At 43.6% G+C, this 17,118-nt stretch overlaps 1 protein-coding gene across 8 annotated transcripts in view; it reads left to right on the top strand.

The window, feature by feature from the left end:
- The window catches only part of opcml (opioid binding protein/cell adhesion molecule-like), a 1,099,456-nt gene that overhangs the window by 1,024,010 nt on the left and 58,328 nt on the right, over positions 1 to 17,118 (top strand). For all 8 annotated transcript variants that reach the window (XM_069894524.1, XM_069894518.1, XM_069894519.1 and 5 more), the window contains exon 5: positions 7,084 to 7,204. In XM_069894524.1, the coding sequence (XP_069750625.1) occupies positions 7,084 to 7,204 (121 nt within the window). The remainder of the gene's footprint in view (positions 1 to 7,083; positions 7,205 to 17,118) is intronic.

Consider the following 17,118-nt stretch of genomic DNA (forward strand, 5'->3'; position numbering starts at 1 on the left):
TTCCTCCACCAATTTTGTGTATTCCACTGCACTCTCAGCATCTGCATTTACCTCCTTAACTCATTTCATTGAATTACACTTCAAATTCAGTCCCGCTGATGTCATGAGGCTGGATTACATCGCTTTCAGAATGTGCCTAATGTTTGCAATTCACAGGACATTTGTTGTTCCACTGCACTTTGCAGTCAAACGCAGCTGATTGGTTATTTTGCTGCCAAGACCATTCTGATAGGTGATGTTGACCACGAGTGGGGACATACTGCACACAACAAAATCCAGTACTTTCCCTGGATGGTCCTGTTTGCATTCTGATAGCCTTTTCTCTGTTTCTAAATTTGGCTGATGAATAAGATTCAAAAATATCTATCGATTTATCTTTCTCTCTATTAATCTCGCTATTCATCTATTATTGATCTAGCTATTCATCTATTATTGATCTAGCTATTCATCTATCATTGAGCTAGCTATCCATCCATCATCGCGCTAGCTCTCCATTCATCATCAAGCTAGCCATCCATCCATCATCGAGCTAGCCATCCATCCATCATCGAGCGGGCCATCATCGAGCGGGCCATCATCGAGCGGGCCATCATCGAGCGGGCCATCATCGAGCGGGCCATCATCGAGCGGGCCATCATCGAGCGGGCCATCATCGAGCGGGCCATCATCGAGCGGGCCATCATCGAGCGGGCCATCATCGAGCGGGCCATCATCGAGCGGGCCATCATCGAGCGGGCCATCATCGAGCGGGCCATCATCGAGCGGGCCATCATCGAGCGGGCCATCATCGAGCGGGCCATCATCGAGCGGGCCATCATCGAGCGGGCCATCATCGAGCGGGCCATCATCGAGCGGGCCATCATCGAGCGGGCCATCATCGAGCGGGCCATCATCGAGCGGGCCATCATCGAGCGGGCCATCATCGAGCGGGCCATCATCGAGCGGGCCATCATCGAGCGGGCCATCATCGAGCGGGCCATCATCGAGCGGGCCATCATCGAGCGGGCCATCATCGAGCGGGCCATCATCGAGCGGGCCATCATCGAGCGGGCCATCATCGAGCGGGCCATCATCGAGCGGGCCATCATCGAGCGGGCCATCATCGAGCGGGCCATCATCGAGCGGGCCATCATCGAGCGGGCCATCATCGAGCGGGCCATCATCGAGCGGGCCATCATCGAGCGGGCCATCATCGAGCGGGCCATCATCGAGCGGGCCATCATCGAGCGGGCCATCATCGAGCGGGCCATCATCGAGCGGGCCATCATCGAGCGGGCCATCATCGAGCGGGCCATCATCGAGCGGGCCATCATCGAGCGGGCCATCATCGAGCGGGCCATCATCGAGCGGGCCATCATCGAGCGGGCCATCATCGAGCGGGCCATCATCGAGCGGGCCATCATCGAGCGGGCCATCATCGAGCGGGCCATCATCGAGCGGGCCATCATCGAGCGGGCCATCATCGAGCGGGCCATCATCGAGCGGGCCATCATCGAGCGGGCCATCATCGAGCGGGCCATCATCGAGCGGGCCATCATCGAGCGGGCCATCATCGAGCGGGCCATCATCGAGCGGGCCATCATCGAGCGGGCCATCATCGAGCGGGCCATCATCGAGCGGGCCATCATCGAGCGGGCCATCATCGAGCGGGCCATCATCGAGCGGGCCATCATCGAGCGGGCCATCATCGAGCGGGCCATCATCGAGCGGGCCATCATCGAGCGGGCCATCATCGAGCGGGCCATCATCGAGCGGGCCATCATCGAGCGGGCCATCATCGAGCGGGCCATCATCGAGCGGGCCATCATCGAGCGGGCCATCATCGAGCGGGCCATCATCGAGCGGGCCATCATCGAGCGGGCCATCATCGAGCGGGCCATCATCGAGCGGGCCATCATCGAGCGGGCCATCATCGAGCGGGCCATCATCGAGCGGGCCATCATCGAGCGGGCCATCATCGAGCGGGCCATCATCGAGCGGGCCATCATCGAGCGGGCCATCATCGAGCGGGCCATCATCGAGCGGGCCATCATCGAGCGGGCCATCATCGAGCGGGCCATCATCGAGCGGGCCATCATCGAGCGGGCCATCATCGAGCGGGCCATCATCGAGCGGGCCATCATCGAGCGGGCCATCATCGAGCGGGCCATCATCGAGCGGGCCATCATCGAGCGGGCCATCATCGAGCGGGCCATCATCGAGCGGGCCATCATCGAGCGGGCCATCATCGAGCGGGCCATCATCGAGCGGGCCATCATCGAGCGGGCCATCATCGAGCGGGCCATCATCGAGCGGGCCATCATCGAGCGGGCCATCATCGAGCGGGCCATCATCGAGCGGGCCATCATCGAGCGGGCCATCATCGAGCGGGCCATCATCGAGCGGGCCATCATCGAGCGGGCCATCATCGAGCGGGCCATCATCGAGCGGGCCATCATCGAGCGGGCCATCATCGAGCGGGCCATCATCGAGCGGGCCATCATCGAGCGGGCCATCATCGAGCGGGCCATCATCGAGCGGGCCATCATCGAGCGGGCCATCATCGAGCGGGCCATCATCGAGCGGGCCATCATCGAGCGGGCCATCATCGAGCGGGCCATCATCGAGCGGGCCATCATCGAGCGGGCCATCATCGAGCGGGCCATCATCGAGCGGGCCATCATCGAGCGGGCCATCATCGAGCGGGCCATCATCGAGCGGGCCATCATCGAGCGGGCCATCATCGAGCGGGCCATCATCGAGCGGGCCATCATCGAGCGGGCCATCATCGAGCGGGCCATCATCGAGCGGGCCATCATCGAGCGGGCCATCATCGAGCGGGCCATCATCGAGCGGGCCATCATCGAGCGGGCCATCATCGAGCGGGCCATCATCGAGCGGGCCATCATCGAGCGGGCCATCATCGAGCGGGCCATCATCGAGCGGGCCATCATCGAGCGGGCCATCATCGAGCGGGCCATCATCGAGCGGGCCATCATCGAGCGGGCCATCATCGAGCGGGCCATCATCGAGCGGGCCATCATCGAGCGGGCCATCATCGAGCGGGCCATCATCGAGCGGGCCATCATCGAGCGGGCCATCATCGAGCGGGCCATCATCGAGCGGGCCATCATCGAGCGGGCCATCATCGAGCGGGCCATCATCGAGCGGGCCATCATCGAGCGGGCCATCATCGAGCGGGCCATCATCGAGCGGGCCATCATCGAGCGGGCCATCATCGAGCGGGCCATCATCGAGCGGGCCATCATCGAGCGGGCCATCATCGAGCGGGCCATCATCGAGCGGGCCATCATCGAGCGGGCCATCATCGAGCGGGCCATCATCGAGCGGGCCATCATCGAGCGGGCCATCATCGAGCGGGCCATCATCGAGCGGGCCATCATCGAGCGGGCCATCATCGAGCGGGCCATCATCGAGCGGGCCATCATCGAGCGGGCCATCATCGAGCGGGCCATCATCGAGCGGGCCATCATCGAGCGGGCCATCATCGAGCGGGCCATCATCGAGCGGGCCATCATCGAGCGGGCCATCATCGAGCGGGCCATCATCGAGCGGGCCATCATCGAGCGGGCCATCATCGAGCGGGCCATCATCGAGCGGGCCATCATCGAGCGGGCCATCATCGAGCGGGCCATCATCGAGCGGGCCATCATCGAGCGGGCCATCATCGAGCGGGCCATCATCGAGCGGGCCATCATCGAGCGGGCCATCATCGAGCGGGCCATCATCGAGCGGGCCATCATCGAGCGGGCCATCATCGAGCGGGCCATCATCGAGCGGGCCATCATCGAGCGGGCCATCATCGAGCGGGCCATCATCGAGCGGGCCATCATCGAGCGGGCCATCATCGAGCGGGCCATCATCGAGCGGGCCATCATCGAGCGGGCCATCATCGAGCGGGCCATCCATCACGTATCCATTTATAATCTATCATCTATATTTATCTTTCTATGTAGCTCGCGTGCTCTCTTTCTATTTTACATATATATAATTTTTTAAATTTTTATATATATATATATATATCTTTGGCTTGGCTTCGCGGACGAAGATTTATGGAAGGGTAATGTCCACGTCAGCTGCAGGCTCGTTTGTGGCTGACAAGTCCGATGCGGGACAGGCAAACACGGTTGCAGCGGCTGCAAGGGAAAATTGGTTGGTTGGGGTTAGGTGTTGGGTTTTTCCTCCTTTGTTCGTGCCTGCACAAAGGACCTTTTAGGTGGAGTGCTGTGTGCGCAGTACTGGCCCCACCTTTTAAACCCATGGTTCATGTGCCATGGCCAAGCAAGCTGGGACGTGGCAGCGAGGTCCTTGGGTCATAGGTTTTGTATCGGAGATATATATAAATAAATAAATAGATAGATAGATAGATAAACACATAATATTTGTGTGTGCATATATATACACTTGATGAAGAGATTGATAGAAAGAAAGAAAATGTGTTTATATGTGTTCATGTATTTTAGATGGAGTAAATTTATTTGGCAGTTTATGCAGGATTGAATTTATCTAGAATACTGCTTGCTTATTTTTCTTGTTGGCTTTTGAATTTTTTAAATTTATGAATCAAATGATCAATGATTAATGTGCAAGGCATGTTGTGGAGGGGGTGATGTTCTAACTCCTGGTATATCATGTGGGTAATTGTGAATGGTCCACAGCCAACAAAATACAAGAGGATAGTGTTGGGTATTCTTTAAACAACACTTATTACAGGTGGGGGGGAGGAAGGGAGGGTATTTTGTTTATATTTAGTTATTAGTGTGGAAATATGTATGTTTTAAATGTAAATCTCTTTTCTCTATCTGGATTGCCGGAGAAAGTGCGCACCAACACATTGGATATTGAGCAACAAAGTTGATGGGAGGAGGATTCACAGGCATTAGCAGAGGAAGTAGTGGGTTATTAAGATAATGAGATTTGTAAATTTTAATGTTAATGGGCTAAATGGGACAGGGAAGAGGAAGATAGGATTAACACGTATTAAGAAAACGGGAGCAGACTTAGCTTTTTTGCAAGAAACTCTTAATTGAAAGAGAACATTTCAAGTTAAATATAATTCTAAGGCAAGAGGAGTGGCAAATTTGGTTAAAAAAATCTTCCAATTAAAATACAAAATGTAGTGGTTGATGCTGCAGGGAGATACGTGATGGTACACTGTCAAATATATTTGGAATTATGGACTCTTTTGAATTTGTATGCACCAGATGTGGATGATGAGAAATTTATTCAAGAACCATTTCTGAATTTAGCAGAGGCATATAAGAATATTTTAATAGGAGAAGATTTAAATTTTTGTTTAGATCCAATCTTGGATTGAACTAGAAGAGGGATGACAAGAGCTAACACAGCAAATACTACATTGGTATTAATGAAGGGACTTGAATTTAATAGATGCATGGAGGAGAATTCATCCTAGAGAAAAGGATTATTTTTTAAATTCAAATTGGTATGATTCCTATTCTAAAATTGATTTATTTTATAATTTCAGCACAATTATAAGGTAGGATATTAGACACAGAAGATGAAGTGAGAATTCTTTCTGATCATTCACCTTTATTAAAGATAATTGTAATGTCTGATAAAGAGAAATCAGTTTATAGTTGGAGATTGAGCTCACTAGTTATTAAAATGAACAGATGTTTGTGATTTTTATTAGAAGACAAAATCAGTTGTGTGATTTAACATGAACTCAGTTCATGATAAGTTTGTAATATAGGATACTTTGAAAGCATATTAGAGGGGGGAAATTATAAGTCTTCCTTCCAAAATTAAGAAGGAATCTATGAACGAGGTAGACCAATTAGAATAAGAAATAACAGTTTTGGAAAAAGATCTTCAAAGGAGAAGTTCTGGAGATAAACCTAGTCAACTAATTAATAAAACATTTCAATATTATACATTGCAAACATACAGAAAAGAAAAAGCGATCACAAAAGCTAAACAGAGGTAAGATGAGTTTGGTGAATGATTGCAATTGAAAGTGGAACGAATAATGTAATTAAAAATGATTTGCATGTCATAAGTTATAAACTTCAAGAAATAAATGATTTTTTTAGGAGTTTCTATTTTTTAAAAATATGAAAATAAAATAGATTGATATTTATCTCTGATAAACTTACCTAGATTGAGCATGGAAGAACAAATAGAATTGAGTGTTCATATTACACAGCTAGAAGTGAAAGAGACAATGGGGTCATTATAAACTAATAAATCTCCAGGAGAAGATGGTTTTCTGTCTGAAATAAAGATTTATTGATTCCTATTTTTATGGAAATGCTAAATCAAGCATCAATAACAGATGTTTTCATGCTGGGCCTCCACTCCATTCCAACTGACAAGATCAAGTAGACAAGTATGTCCCTTATCTCTAGCATTATTTACATTAGCTATTGAGCCACTAGCAGAGGCAATTATGAGTGATTTTGAATTAAGGGATGTAAGGTTGGTGTTTTAATATATTTGACAGAACCTGAAATTTTGTTGTGAAAATTATATTTTAATTTGGAAGAATATGGTAAGATTTCTGGTTATAAAAGTTAAATTATGTCCCTTACTGATTGTTAAAGCCATTGTCAAAGAAATACTTAATTTATGCGGTCAAAAAATGGAATTTGTGTAGATAATAATCAAAAAAACTTATACAAATTGAATTATTTTCCATTACTCAAAAAGGATGAAGAATTTTTTTTTTAAATGATGATTTTACCTATAATGTGAGTATAAAGAGTTAACTGTACTAAGATGAATATGTTCCTAAGAATACAACATCTTTTTAAAACCTTACCTATATTATTATCACAAAAGTTTGGCAGAAAGATTAATCTAGAAATATGAATTTGGAGGCCTACAGCTTCCTAACTTTAAGAATGAGATTGATTTTTTTTAAAGTAGAAAAACTGTGGGTTAACATAGAATTTGATAAAATAGGAGCGGGATTAGCAGAAGAACACATCTGCAAAACTTAGTTACTAGTCACTCGCTCTCTGCAACGACTCAATATCCACTTAGCCCGATTTGTTCAGTTTTGTTCTGTCCAATCAACTATAAAAGGCTGTTGTTCAAATCTGTTATTTGGTTTTACAGATCCACCACTGATCCTTGAAACAAGGAACGTCGGGGCGGCAGTTGGGCAGAAGGGAATCCTTCAGTGTGAAGCATATGCTGTTCCATCGGCAGAATTTGAATGGTACAAAGAAGAGCGAAGGTATTGTCTGAGACTATCATATGATTTACATTTTTGTTGCAAAAATGGCAAGAGGAACAGCATTTACTTTTGAACATAAAAACAAAAAAAATATAAGCAGGAGTAGGCCATTGGACCAGTCAAGGCTGCTCTGACATTCATCAAGATCATGGCTGCTCTGATGATAGGCTGATCTCCAGCTACCTGCCTTTTCCCCATATGCAATCTTATCTTCAATATGTTTACAGAGGCTTCCTCCACTACTTCCATGGACAGAGAATTCCATGGATTCACCACATTCTGGGAAAAGCAGTTCCACCTCAGCTCCATCCTAAATCTACTACCTTGCATCTTAAGGCTATATTCCCTATTTCTCATCTCACCTCCCAGAAAATAAAAAAAGAATTACCTGGCACTATCTTATTTATTCCTTTCTTAATGTTGTGCATTTTTATAAGACCACCTCTCATTCTTCTGAATTCTAGTAAGTACAGTTCCAGACAATTCAATCTGTCCTCATAGGCTAACCCCCTCATCTCTTGAATCAATCAAGTGAACCTCCTCTGCACTCCCACCAAGGCCAGTATGTCCTTTCTCAAGTAAGGAGACCAGACTATACACAGTACCCTCATTGCTCTTTGCATTCATGTTATCACATGCAAATGATTTGTTGGTGTTTGCAGATGTATTTTGTGTCACATATGTATCAACATATGAACCTTGTTTTCTTCGAAAGTATTTTCATTCAGTTTCTGTCATGTATATGCGACTACATTTGGACCTCTTCAGTAAATCCAGCTCACTGAAAACAAACAAAGCCCATGAGAAATGTGTTGATTATTTGCTTTGGTTGTTGAAATGATTTTCATTGCATGCAGGAATTTGAAGATGGTTCATGTTTCAGATTGTCTGAAATAACAAGAGATTAACTGGAGAGCACCACTATTAAAAGACTTGCTGCTCCTTCGATCTTTCACCTTTGGAATTTTCCTTCCTCTCCTCTAAAATCTAAAACTCTTCTATCTAAGGCTTTTAATGATTCTACCACCACGACTAACAGCCCTCAGAGAGAAGACTGTCCTCATCATCTCGGTCTTAAATCTTCAATCTTTAGTCAATGGTCTGTACCCGTATAACCATATAATAATTACAGCACAGAAACTGGCCAGTTTGGCCCTTCTAGTCCATGCTGAGCACCTTCTCCCACCTAGTCCCATTGACAAGCACCCAGCCCATGGCCTTCCATACCTCTCTCGTCCATATGCCTATCCAACTTTTCCATAAACATTAAAATCTGCCACTTTGTCCAGAATCTCATTCCACACTCCCACTATCCTATGAGTGAAGAAATTCCCCCTCATGTTTCTACTAAACTTTTCCTTCAGTCTCAATCCATGTCTGCTTGTTTGAATCTCCCCCACTCCCAATGGAAAAAGCCTATCCACATTTAGTCTATCTGACCTTCTCATCATTTTAATAACTTCCATCAAATCATCGCTCAATCTTCTATGCTCAAGAGAATAAAGTCCTAGCCTGCTTAACCTTTCCCTGTTGCTCAAACCCTGAAACCCAGGCAACATTCTTGTAAATCTTCTCTGCACTCTCTATTTTGTTGATATCCTTCCTACAATTCGGAGACCAAAAATGCGCACAATATTCCAAATTTGGCCTTACCAATGCTTTATACAACTTCAACGTGACATCCCAAATTCTGTACTCAATACTCTGATTTCTGAAGACCAACATACCTATCCACATATGACTCCACTTTCAGGGAATTGTGTACTAGAATTCTTAAATCCTTTTGTTCTATTTCACTCCTCAATTATCTACTTTTTAACGTGCATGATTAATCCTTTGCTGTTTAGTCCTACCAAAATGTAGCACTTCACACTTATCCTTATCAGTATTAAGCTAATGGGGAGTGAGAAATAGAGGAGCAAATGTGTAAAAAAATAGCTGGGATATGCAATAAACACACGGTTGTGTTAGTTGGGGATTTTAATTTTCCTAATATAGATTGGGAAACACATTTTGTGAAAGGGCTGGATGCTTTAGAATTTGTAAAATGTGTGCAGGGTAGTTTTTTGCAGCAATATGTTGAGGTACCCACTAGAGAAGGGGCAGTGTTGGATCTACTGTTGGGGAATGAAATAGGGCAGGTGACTGAGATGTGTGCTGGGGAGCACTTCGGATCCAGTGATCATGGTACTATTAGTTTCAACATAATTGTGGAATGGGATAGATCTGGTCCGACGATGAAGGTTTTTGAGTTGGAGAAAGCCAGATTTGATGAAATGAGAAGGTATATGCAGGGAGTGGTTTGGGCTGATTTGTTTTTGGGGAAGGAGGTGGAGGAGAAATGGAAGGCATTTAAAGGTGAGATTTTGAGGGTGCAGAATTTTTATGTTCCTGTTCGGATAAAAGGCAGGGCCAAATATTCTAGAGAGCCATGGTTTTCAAGGGAGATTAGAAAGTTGGTTCGAGATAAAAGGGAGGCCTACATTAAATACAGGAAGCAAGGAATGGATGAAATGCTTGGAAAATGCATGGATTGTAGAAAGAAGCTTAAGATGGAAATTAGGATAACGAAAAGAAGGTGGCTGTAGCGAACAGGGTGAAAGTAAATCCAAAGGATTTTTACAAATATGTGTATATCAAAAGGAGAGTGAAGGACAGAATTAGTCCACTAGAGAATCAGAACCAAATGAGATGGGGGAGATATTGAATGAGTTCTTCTCGTAGGTATTCACTCGGGAAAGGGATATGGAATTGTGTAGAAAAAGGAATGATTATGGAAAATGTCAGGATTAGGAAAGAGGGGGTATTGGAACTTTTGAGGCATATAAAAGTGGATAAGTCTTTGGGTGCTGACGGAATTTTCTGTAGGACTTTGAGGAGAGTCATGGATAAAATAGCGGAGGCTCTGACAGTGATTTTTTCAATAGTCACTAGTGGAAGGTGTGGTGCTGCGGGATTGGCATGTTGCAAACGTGGTTCCTCTGTTTAAAAAGGGCTCCAGGTGTAGGCTCAGCCATTATCGGACAGTAAGTTTGACATCGGTGGTGGGTAAACTAATGGAAAGTATTCTTAGAGATAATATGTATAAGTATCTAGAGGAGCAGGGATTGATCAGGGACACCCAACATGGGTTTGTGAGGGCAAGGTCATGTTTGACAAATCATGTTGAATTTTTTGAGGAAGTGACTAGAAAGGTTGATGAGAGGAGAGCAGTAGATGTAATCTATCTGGATTTCAGTAAAGCTTTCGATAAAGTTCCACATGAAAGGTTATGAGGAAGGTTCAGGCACTAGGGATTAATGTTGAGATAGTCAGATGGGTTCAATGGTGGCAAGAAGATAGGTGCCAGAAAGTCATGGTGGATAACTGTCTGTCAGGATGGAGGCCAGTGACGAGTGGTGTGCCTCAGGGATCAGTGTTGAGTCCCTTGTTGTCCATCATTTACATTAATGATTTGGATGATGGAGTGGTAAATTGGGTGAGTAAATATGTGGACGTATTTGACAAACTCCAATCCGTCAATCCCTTTTACAGTATGGGTGTCCCAATCAATGTGTGGAAAATTAAAATATCCTCCAATCACTACCTTATGTTTACTACACATGTATGCTACCTTCTTACAAATTTGCTCCTCTAATCCCCTACTCATTAGGGGGTCTATAATACACCCCTATTAGTGTTTTCATGCCTTTCCCATTCCTCACTTCCACCCAAATAACCTCACTAGATGAGCCCTCCAATCTATTTTGCCATAGGAACACTAATTTTTTTCCTCTAACAAGCCATGTGACTCCTCCACCTTTTTATCCCCCTATTCTATCATGCCAAAAGCAATGGAATCCTGAGGCATTTTGCTGCCAACATGCCCCTCCTGCAACCAAGTTTCACTGATGGCTGCAATATATTTCTATGTGTCAATCCATGTTCTGAGCTCAGCCACCTTACTTGAAATGCTCCTTGCATTGAAAAGTATACACTTGAGAGAAAGTCTCCCACATTCAATCCTTTGATTACCATCTACTTTTTCTACCCCCTCTCCTTCATTAATTTTAACAATCTGCCTCCTCTCTCCCTTCAAACCTCTGCACTCTAACTGAAAGCCTACTTAAAGGATAAATTGGGAAACAGACTGAGATTACCAGAAGGAAGCAGCTTTTAATATGTGATTACAGACACAATGCTAATAAAAAGATTTATAACAAACGTGTACATCAAGCTGCAAGAGAAGGAAAATGATGAAATAAGTTATAAACCCAAACAAAAGTGGGAAAAAGATTTAAACATAAAGATTAAAAAATGAAATATGGGAAAAGTTATGCTCTGGAACTATGAAGAATATAATAAACACAAGGTTATGCATGATACAGTATAATTGGTTACACAGGTTATATATCACGCCCCAAAAGTTAAAAAAATGGGATCCAACATTATCAGATACATGTTTTCGCTGTAAGAAGGAAACTGGAACAACAGTACATGCAATTTGGGCATGTGAGAAAGTTTTGGGAAGATCTAAATCTGGTATTAACTAAAATCACAAAAAGTAGCATAGCAAAAAATCCAGAGATCTTTCTTCTAAGTAATATAAGAATTTGGCCTCAAATTGGATGAAGCGCAAAAAAGATTTATTATGATAGCCTTAGTTATAGCAAAAAAATACATAATGTCAACTTGGAAATCAGAAGAGAGCCTGAAAGTACAGCAATGGTACATGGAAATGAATAAATGTATTCCATTGGAAAAAATAACATATAATTTAAAAAATAAAGTCACATTATTTGAACAAATTTGGGAACCGTACATGGAACATAACAGAGAGTGCTTGCCTCGGACCTCCACCCCCTAAAATGATAAGAAGACAAAATTACAAAATTACTAAAAGTAGATGATACATTTTTCTTGTTTATTTTAATTGTGTGATGACATTGTTTAATGGTTTTGTTGTATTGTATTTGTTGAATGTTTAATGGGTTTGGAGGGGGGTGGGAAGGTAGGGGGGGGGGGGGGAAAGGTGGAGAAAATGCCACTGTGTATATTTAAGAGGGAAATGTTGGTATGTATTTTGATTGATATGGTTCACAGTGTGGGGAAAAAAAAATCTCCGCACTCTCATTTTGGTTCTCCCCCCCCCACCCCCTGTTAAACTAGCTTAAACCCTCCCTAACAGATCCAGCAAGCCTGCCTGCCAGGATACTGGTCCCTTTCCAGTTCAGCTGCAGCCTGCCCTTTTTGTACAAATCAGACCTTCCCCAGAAGGGTTTCCAATGATCCACAAATCTGAACCCCTGCCCCTGCACCAACTCTTTAACCATGCATTCATCTGCCACATCTTCCTATTCCTACCCTCTCTATCATGTAGCATAGGCAGCAATCCCAAGATTATGACCCTTGAGGTCCTGCTTTTTAACTTCTTCCCCACTGGTATTGGTACCCCGAATTCTAGACTACATTCTCATAACGTCGATCCTAATGTTTTCTTTTATGATAAATTATATCGAATTGAAAGTACAAATCTCTCTAATGTTTTTCTTTTACGAATAAAAATCTGATAAATTTATGTCTTTGCTGATACTAAAGCTGATTTTCTAGGTGTTGTGAATTCTTATAATACCCAATTTATTGAAGGTGTTAGAAATAGAAGTACCTTTAAAGAAATTGCTCGAGACAAAAATTGAGAACAAAGAACATTTATTTTACAACAATGCAAAGTTGGGTGCTTCCCCTTACCCTGGGAATACACACATACACTGGGGCTCACCCAACTTTTATACAGTTGATTTCAGTATAGGAATACCCTCCCCCTTACATTCTTCTGCCTTCTGCTGGAGAGGTTTGGCATTAGGCAATCCTTCCTGCCTATGTGCAGTTTCAGTATACTTGGAGGACCAGGGGGTATCCTGTCGGTGTCCCTTCATGTTATTGTCCTTATTCACACCTTCCTGATTCTCGGGGCTACAGTCTCTTGGTATGCAGAGTTGGCTCATCCTGTCTAGGGTTGGCTAATTTAATATGTATAAATCTGTGTATGGTTAGCTAATTAGATATGTAGGACTTGGTACTTCTGTCCAGGGCTAGAAGACCCTTATCTGATCCAGACTACCTCAACTTCCTACATTCTATTGTTCCTTACCACTCCTTATCTTAGTCTTATGGTGGCTCTTGTCACAAAGACTAGAAGATTCTTATATTAATCGTGCTGACTCTGCTTTCCTGCATCCTAATCCCCAAGCTCATCCTGTTTGTACTGGTTACAGCCATTAACTGATGTATGAATTTTAGTTTCCTTCATGTTCATAATTTTAGATCAGTTTTCCCATCTCTCACAATGGTGAATGAAAGTTCTCTGCCATGGATATGCAATCATCGATTTTCAAGTTAGACAGTATGAAGACAGGGCCTTCAGGTCAAATCATTCATGCCGATCAATTTGCCTATCAATACCAATTTCCATTTGCCTGTGTTTGACCCATTTTACTTTAAACCTTTCATATCCAGGTCCAGAGTTGTTATTCGGATGCAAGAAATAACCAGACAAATTTCCAGAGGAATATCTCTTTTTAAAAAAAGTCATCAAAACATAATACAATCCCACCTGTCACAAATTACTCTGTCCAAGAATAAATTCAAAATTCCCATTTAAGATTCTATGTTCAGAAATATTTTTTTCTCTGCTTGTGAAAGTAACATAATTGCAGTAATGGGGTAAATGGCTTTCTGAATAAGGATCACAAATGACCTTTTATAACAGCTTGAATGAAGCTTGTCGTGCCAAGAACCTTGCACATTGCAAAATTGCCAAACGTCCCAGGTTAATGGCTAACGATGGACTAGAGACTGTTATTCACTTACTTCATTCTTTAGGCATTTCTCCGTATTAGCCATTTTATCATAAGTTATCTGCACTCACATATTTCCATTGCTTCAACTGTACCCAAAATTTTCTCAGAGCATTGGGGGAATACAAGGAAAGGAGCCCTTTATCTTTATGTAGTCAAGGCTCTCTGGTTAATGTATCTTGTTAAATTAGTTGTATATTTAAAACCTGTGTATGATTTTCAATATTGATGACCAAATTTTGTCTGTGAAATGTGTAAATAGGTATTTCAAAATCTAAGCAAAAGCATTAGTTACGATCAAAAATTATTTTGCCTTTTTAAAATTACAGGATTGAGAAGGTGTTCCTTGCCACACTTAATTAGGAATATTTGAGGAATTATGCATTTCTGCAGAAAGCCATGGCATAAAAATAAACCAATGAGCTTTAAGAGTAACTAGGGAGGGGAGCTTGTAAATTATTCTCAAACACCATGAGTCACTACTGAGTGTAAAAACATTTTCAAGTGGAGTCAAACCATGGTTTGTGAAATTTACTGAGTAAGTTGATTTTTTACATGCCGAGTTAGGGAACTGGAGATGGATGAACTGCAGATGTTCAGAGAGGCAGAGGTAGTTATAGACAGGAGTTTCAGGGAGGCAGTCACCCTTAAAATTCAGGAGGCAGGTAGCTGAGTGACTGTCAGGAGAGGGAAGGGGAAGATGCAGACGGTGGCCTGTGGCCGTTTCCATCAACAATAGTTGTTCCTTTTTGGATACTGTTGGTGGGGACCATCTACCAGGGACAAGTCGAGTTGGTCATGTCTCCGGTGCAGAGGCTGGCCCCCAGCTCAGAAGGGAAAGGGGGAGAGGAGGAGACCGATGATGATTGGCAACTCGTTTGTTAGACAAGTGGTTAGGGGTTCAGTGAACAAGATTAAAACTCCCAGATGGTATGTTGCCTCCCAGGGTGCCTGGGTCAGGGACATCTCTGGATGAGTTCATAGCAATCTGGAGGGGGAGAGTGAGCTGCTGAGTGTCATGGTCCATGTAGGGACCAATGACATAGATAAGAGTAGGGATGAGGTCTTGAAGCACAAATATAGGTTCAGAAGGAAGTTGAACAGCAGGACTTTGAAGCTAATAATCATAGGATTGCTGCCTGTGCCATAGACCAGAGAGGGTAGGAACAGGAATTTATAGCAGATGAATGTGTGGCTGAAGAATTCGTGCAGGGGGAAAGGGTTCAGATTTGTGGATCATTGGGATCTCTTCTGGGGAAGGTCTGATCTCTACAAAAAGGATGGGCTCCATCTGAACTGGAGGGGGACCAATATTCTGACAGGCAGGTCTGCCAGAGCAGTTGGGGAGGGTTTAAACTAGTTTGGCAGTGGGGTGGGAATCAGAATGTGAGTGCAGAGATTAGGTTAGGGTCAAGAAAGAGGAAATTAGAAAAAAAAAAGTCAAAAATAATGCGCAGCGAAGAAGAGAAAAAGGACAGGCAGGCAAAAAGACAGGATAATTTGCTGGACAATAGAAATACAGCAAAATCAGTAACAGATACTGGTCAATGGGTACTGTACTAAAATGTACAGAACATTATGAATGAAGTAGATAAACTTGTTGTACAGCTAAAAGATATGACATTGTCGTCATCACTGAGACTTGGCTTTATGATGGATGTGATTGGGAGCTGAATATCCAAGGGTACACAGTGTAGGTAGACGAGTAGGTAGAGGGGGAGGTGTGGCCCTGATAGTAAGCAATGATAAATTAAATCACTAGTAAGAAGGGACATGGGGTCAGAAGAGGTAGAATCCTTATGGGTTGAGTTAACAAATGCCAAGTGTAAAAGGACCCTATTGGCAGTTACATATAGGCCCCCAAACAGCAGCCGGGAAAGTGGTCTGTGAGCTACAGCTGGAAATAGAAAAAGTATGTCAGAAGGAAAATGTCAAAATAATTATGGGGGATTTTAACATGAAAGGGGATTGGGAAAGTCAGGAAGGTACTGGATCTCTGGAGAGAATTTGTAGAATGCTTACAGGATGGCTTTTTGGAGCAGCTTGTTGTTAAGCCCACCAGGGGACTGGTGGTTTTGGATTGGGTGATGTGTAATAAAACTGAAGTGTTTAGGGAATTAAAGTTAATGAAATCCTTAGGAAGTCGTGATCAAAACATGATTGAGTTCAATTTCAAATTTGAAAAGGAAAAGCTGATATCAGGTGTGTCAATATTTCAGTGGAACAAAGGAAATTACAGTGAGGAACTGGTCCGAGTTGACTGGAAAAGTAAGTTAGATGGAGGGATGGCAGAGCAGAATTGGATGATATTTCTACAAGAAATAAAGAAAATGCAGGACAGATATATTCTGAAAAGTGAAAATTATGAATGGAAAAATGGCACAAATGTGGCTAACAAGAGAGGTTAAGGCTAAAATAAAAACAAAAGGGCAGACAAGGAAACAAAGTAGTGGAAAACTTCTAAAATCTTACAGAAAGAGACAAAGAAAGTCATCAGGAAAGAAAAGATGAATTATGAAAGGAAGTTGGCAAATTATATACAAAAGGATACTTTTTTTTTAATATATAAAAAGTAAAAGAAAGATGGTAGATATAGGACCGATTGAAAATTATGCTGGAGAAATTATAATGGGTATAAAAGAGATGGCAGAGGAACTAAATGAGTATCTTGCGTCAGTCTTCACTGATTCTATAATTCTATTCCCTGACATCTCTGACTATCGGGTATATTGCTAAGTACAGTCAGGATTACTAGAGAGATGGAGTTTAGTAAGTTGAATGGACTAAAGATAAATATGTCTATCAGACCATATGGGTTCTGAAGGAGGTGGCTTTGGAGATTGTGGAGTCATTGAAAATGATTTTCCAGAAATCAATAGACTCTGGCATGATGTAAGAGGATCGGACGGTCACAAATGTAGTTCCACTGTTTAAGAAATTAGGGAGGCAGAAAAAAGGAAATTATAAGCCTATTAGTCTGAAGTTGGTAGTTGGAAAGTGATTGGAGTCAATCCTCAAGTACAAGATTATGACAGGACCTAGCCAGCATGGTTTCATGAAGGGAAGATCCTGCCTGAT

Source organism: Narcine bancroftii, chromosome 8 (genome assembly GCF_036971445.1).
Source record: "Narcine bancroftii isolate sNarBan1 chromosome 8, sNarBan1.hap1, whole genome shotgun sequence".
NCBI lineage: Eukaryota > Metazoa > Chordata > Chondrichthyes > Torpediniformes > Narcinidae > Narcine > Narcine bancroftii.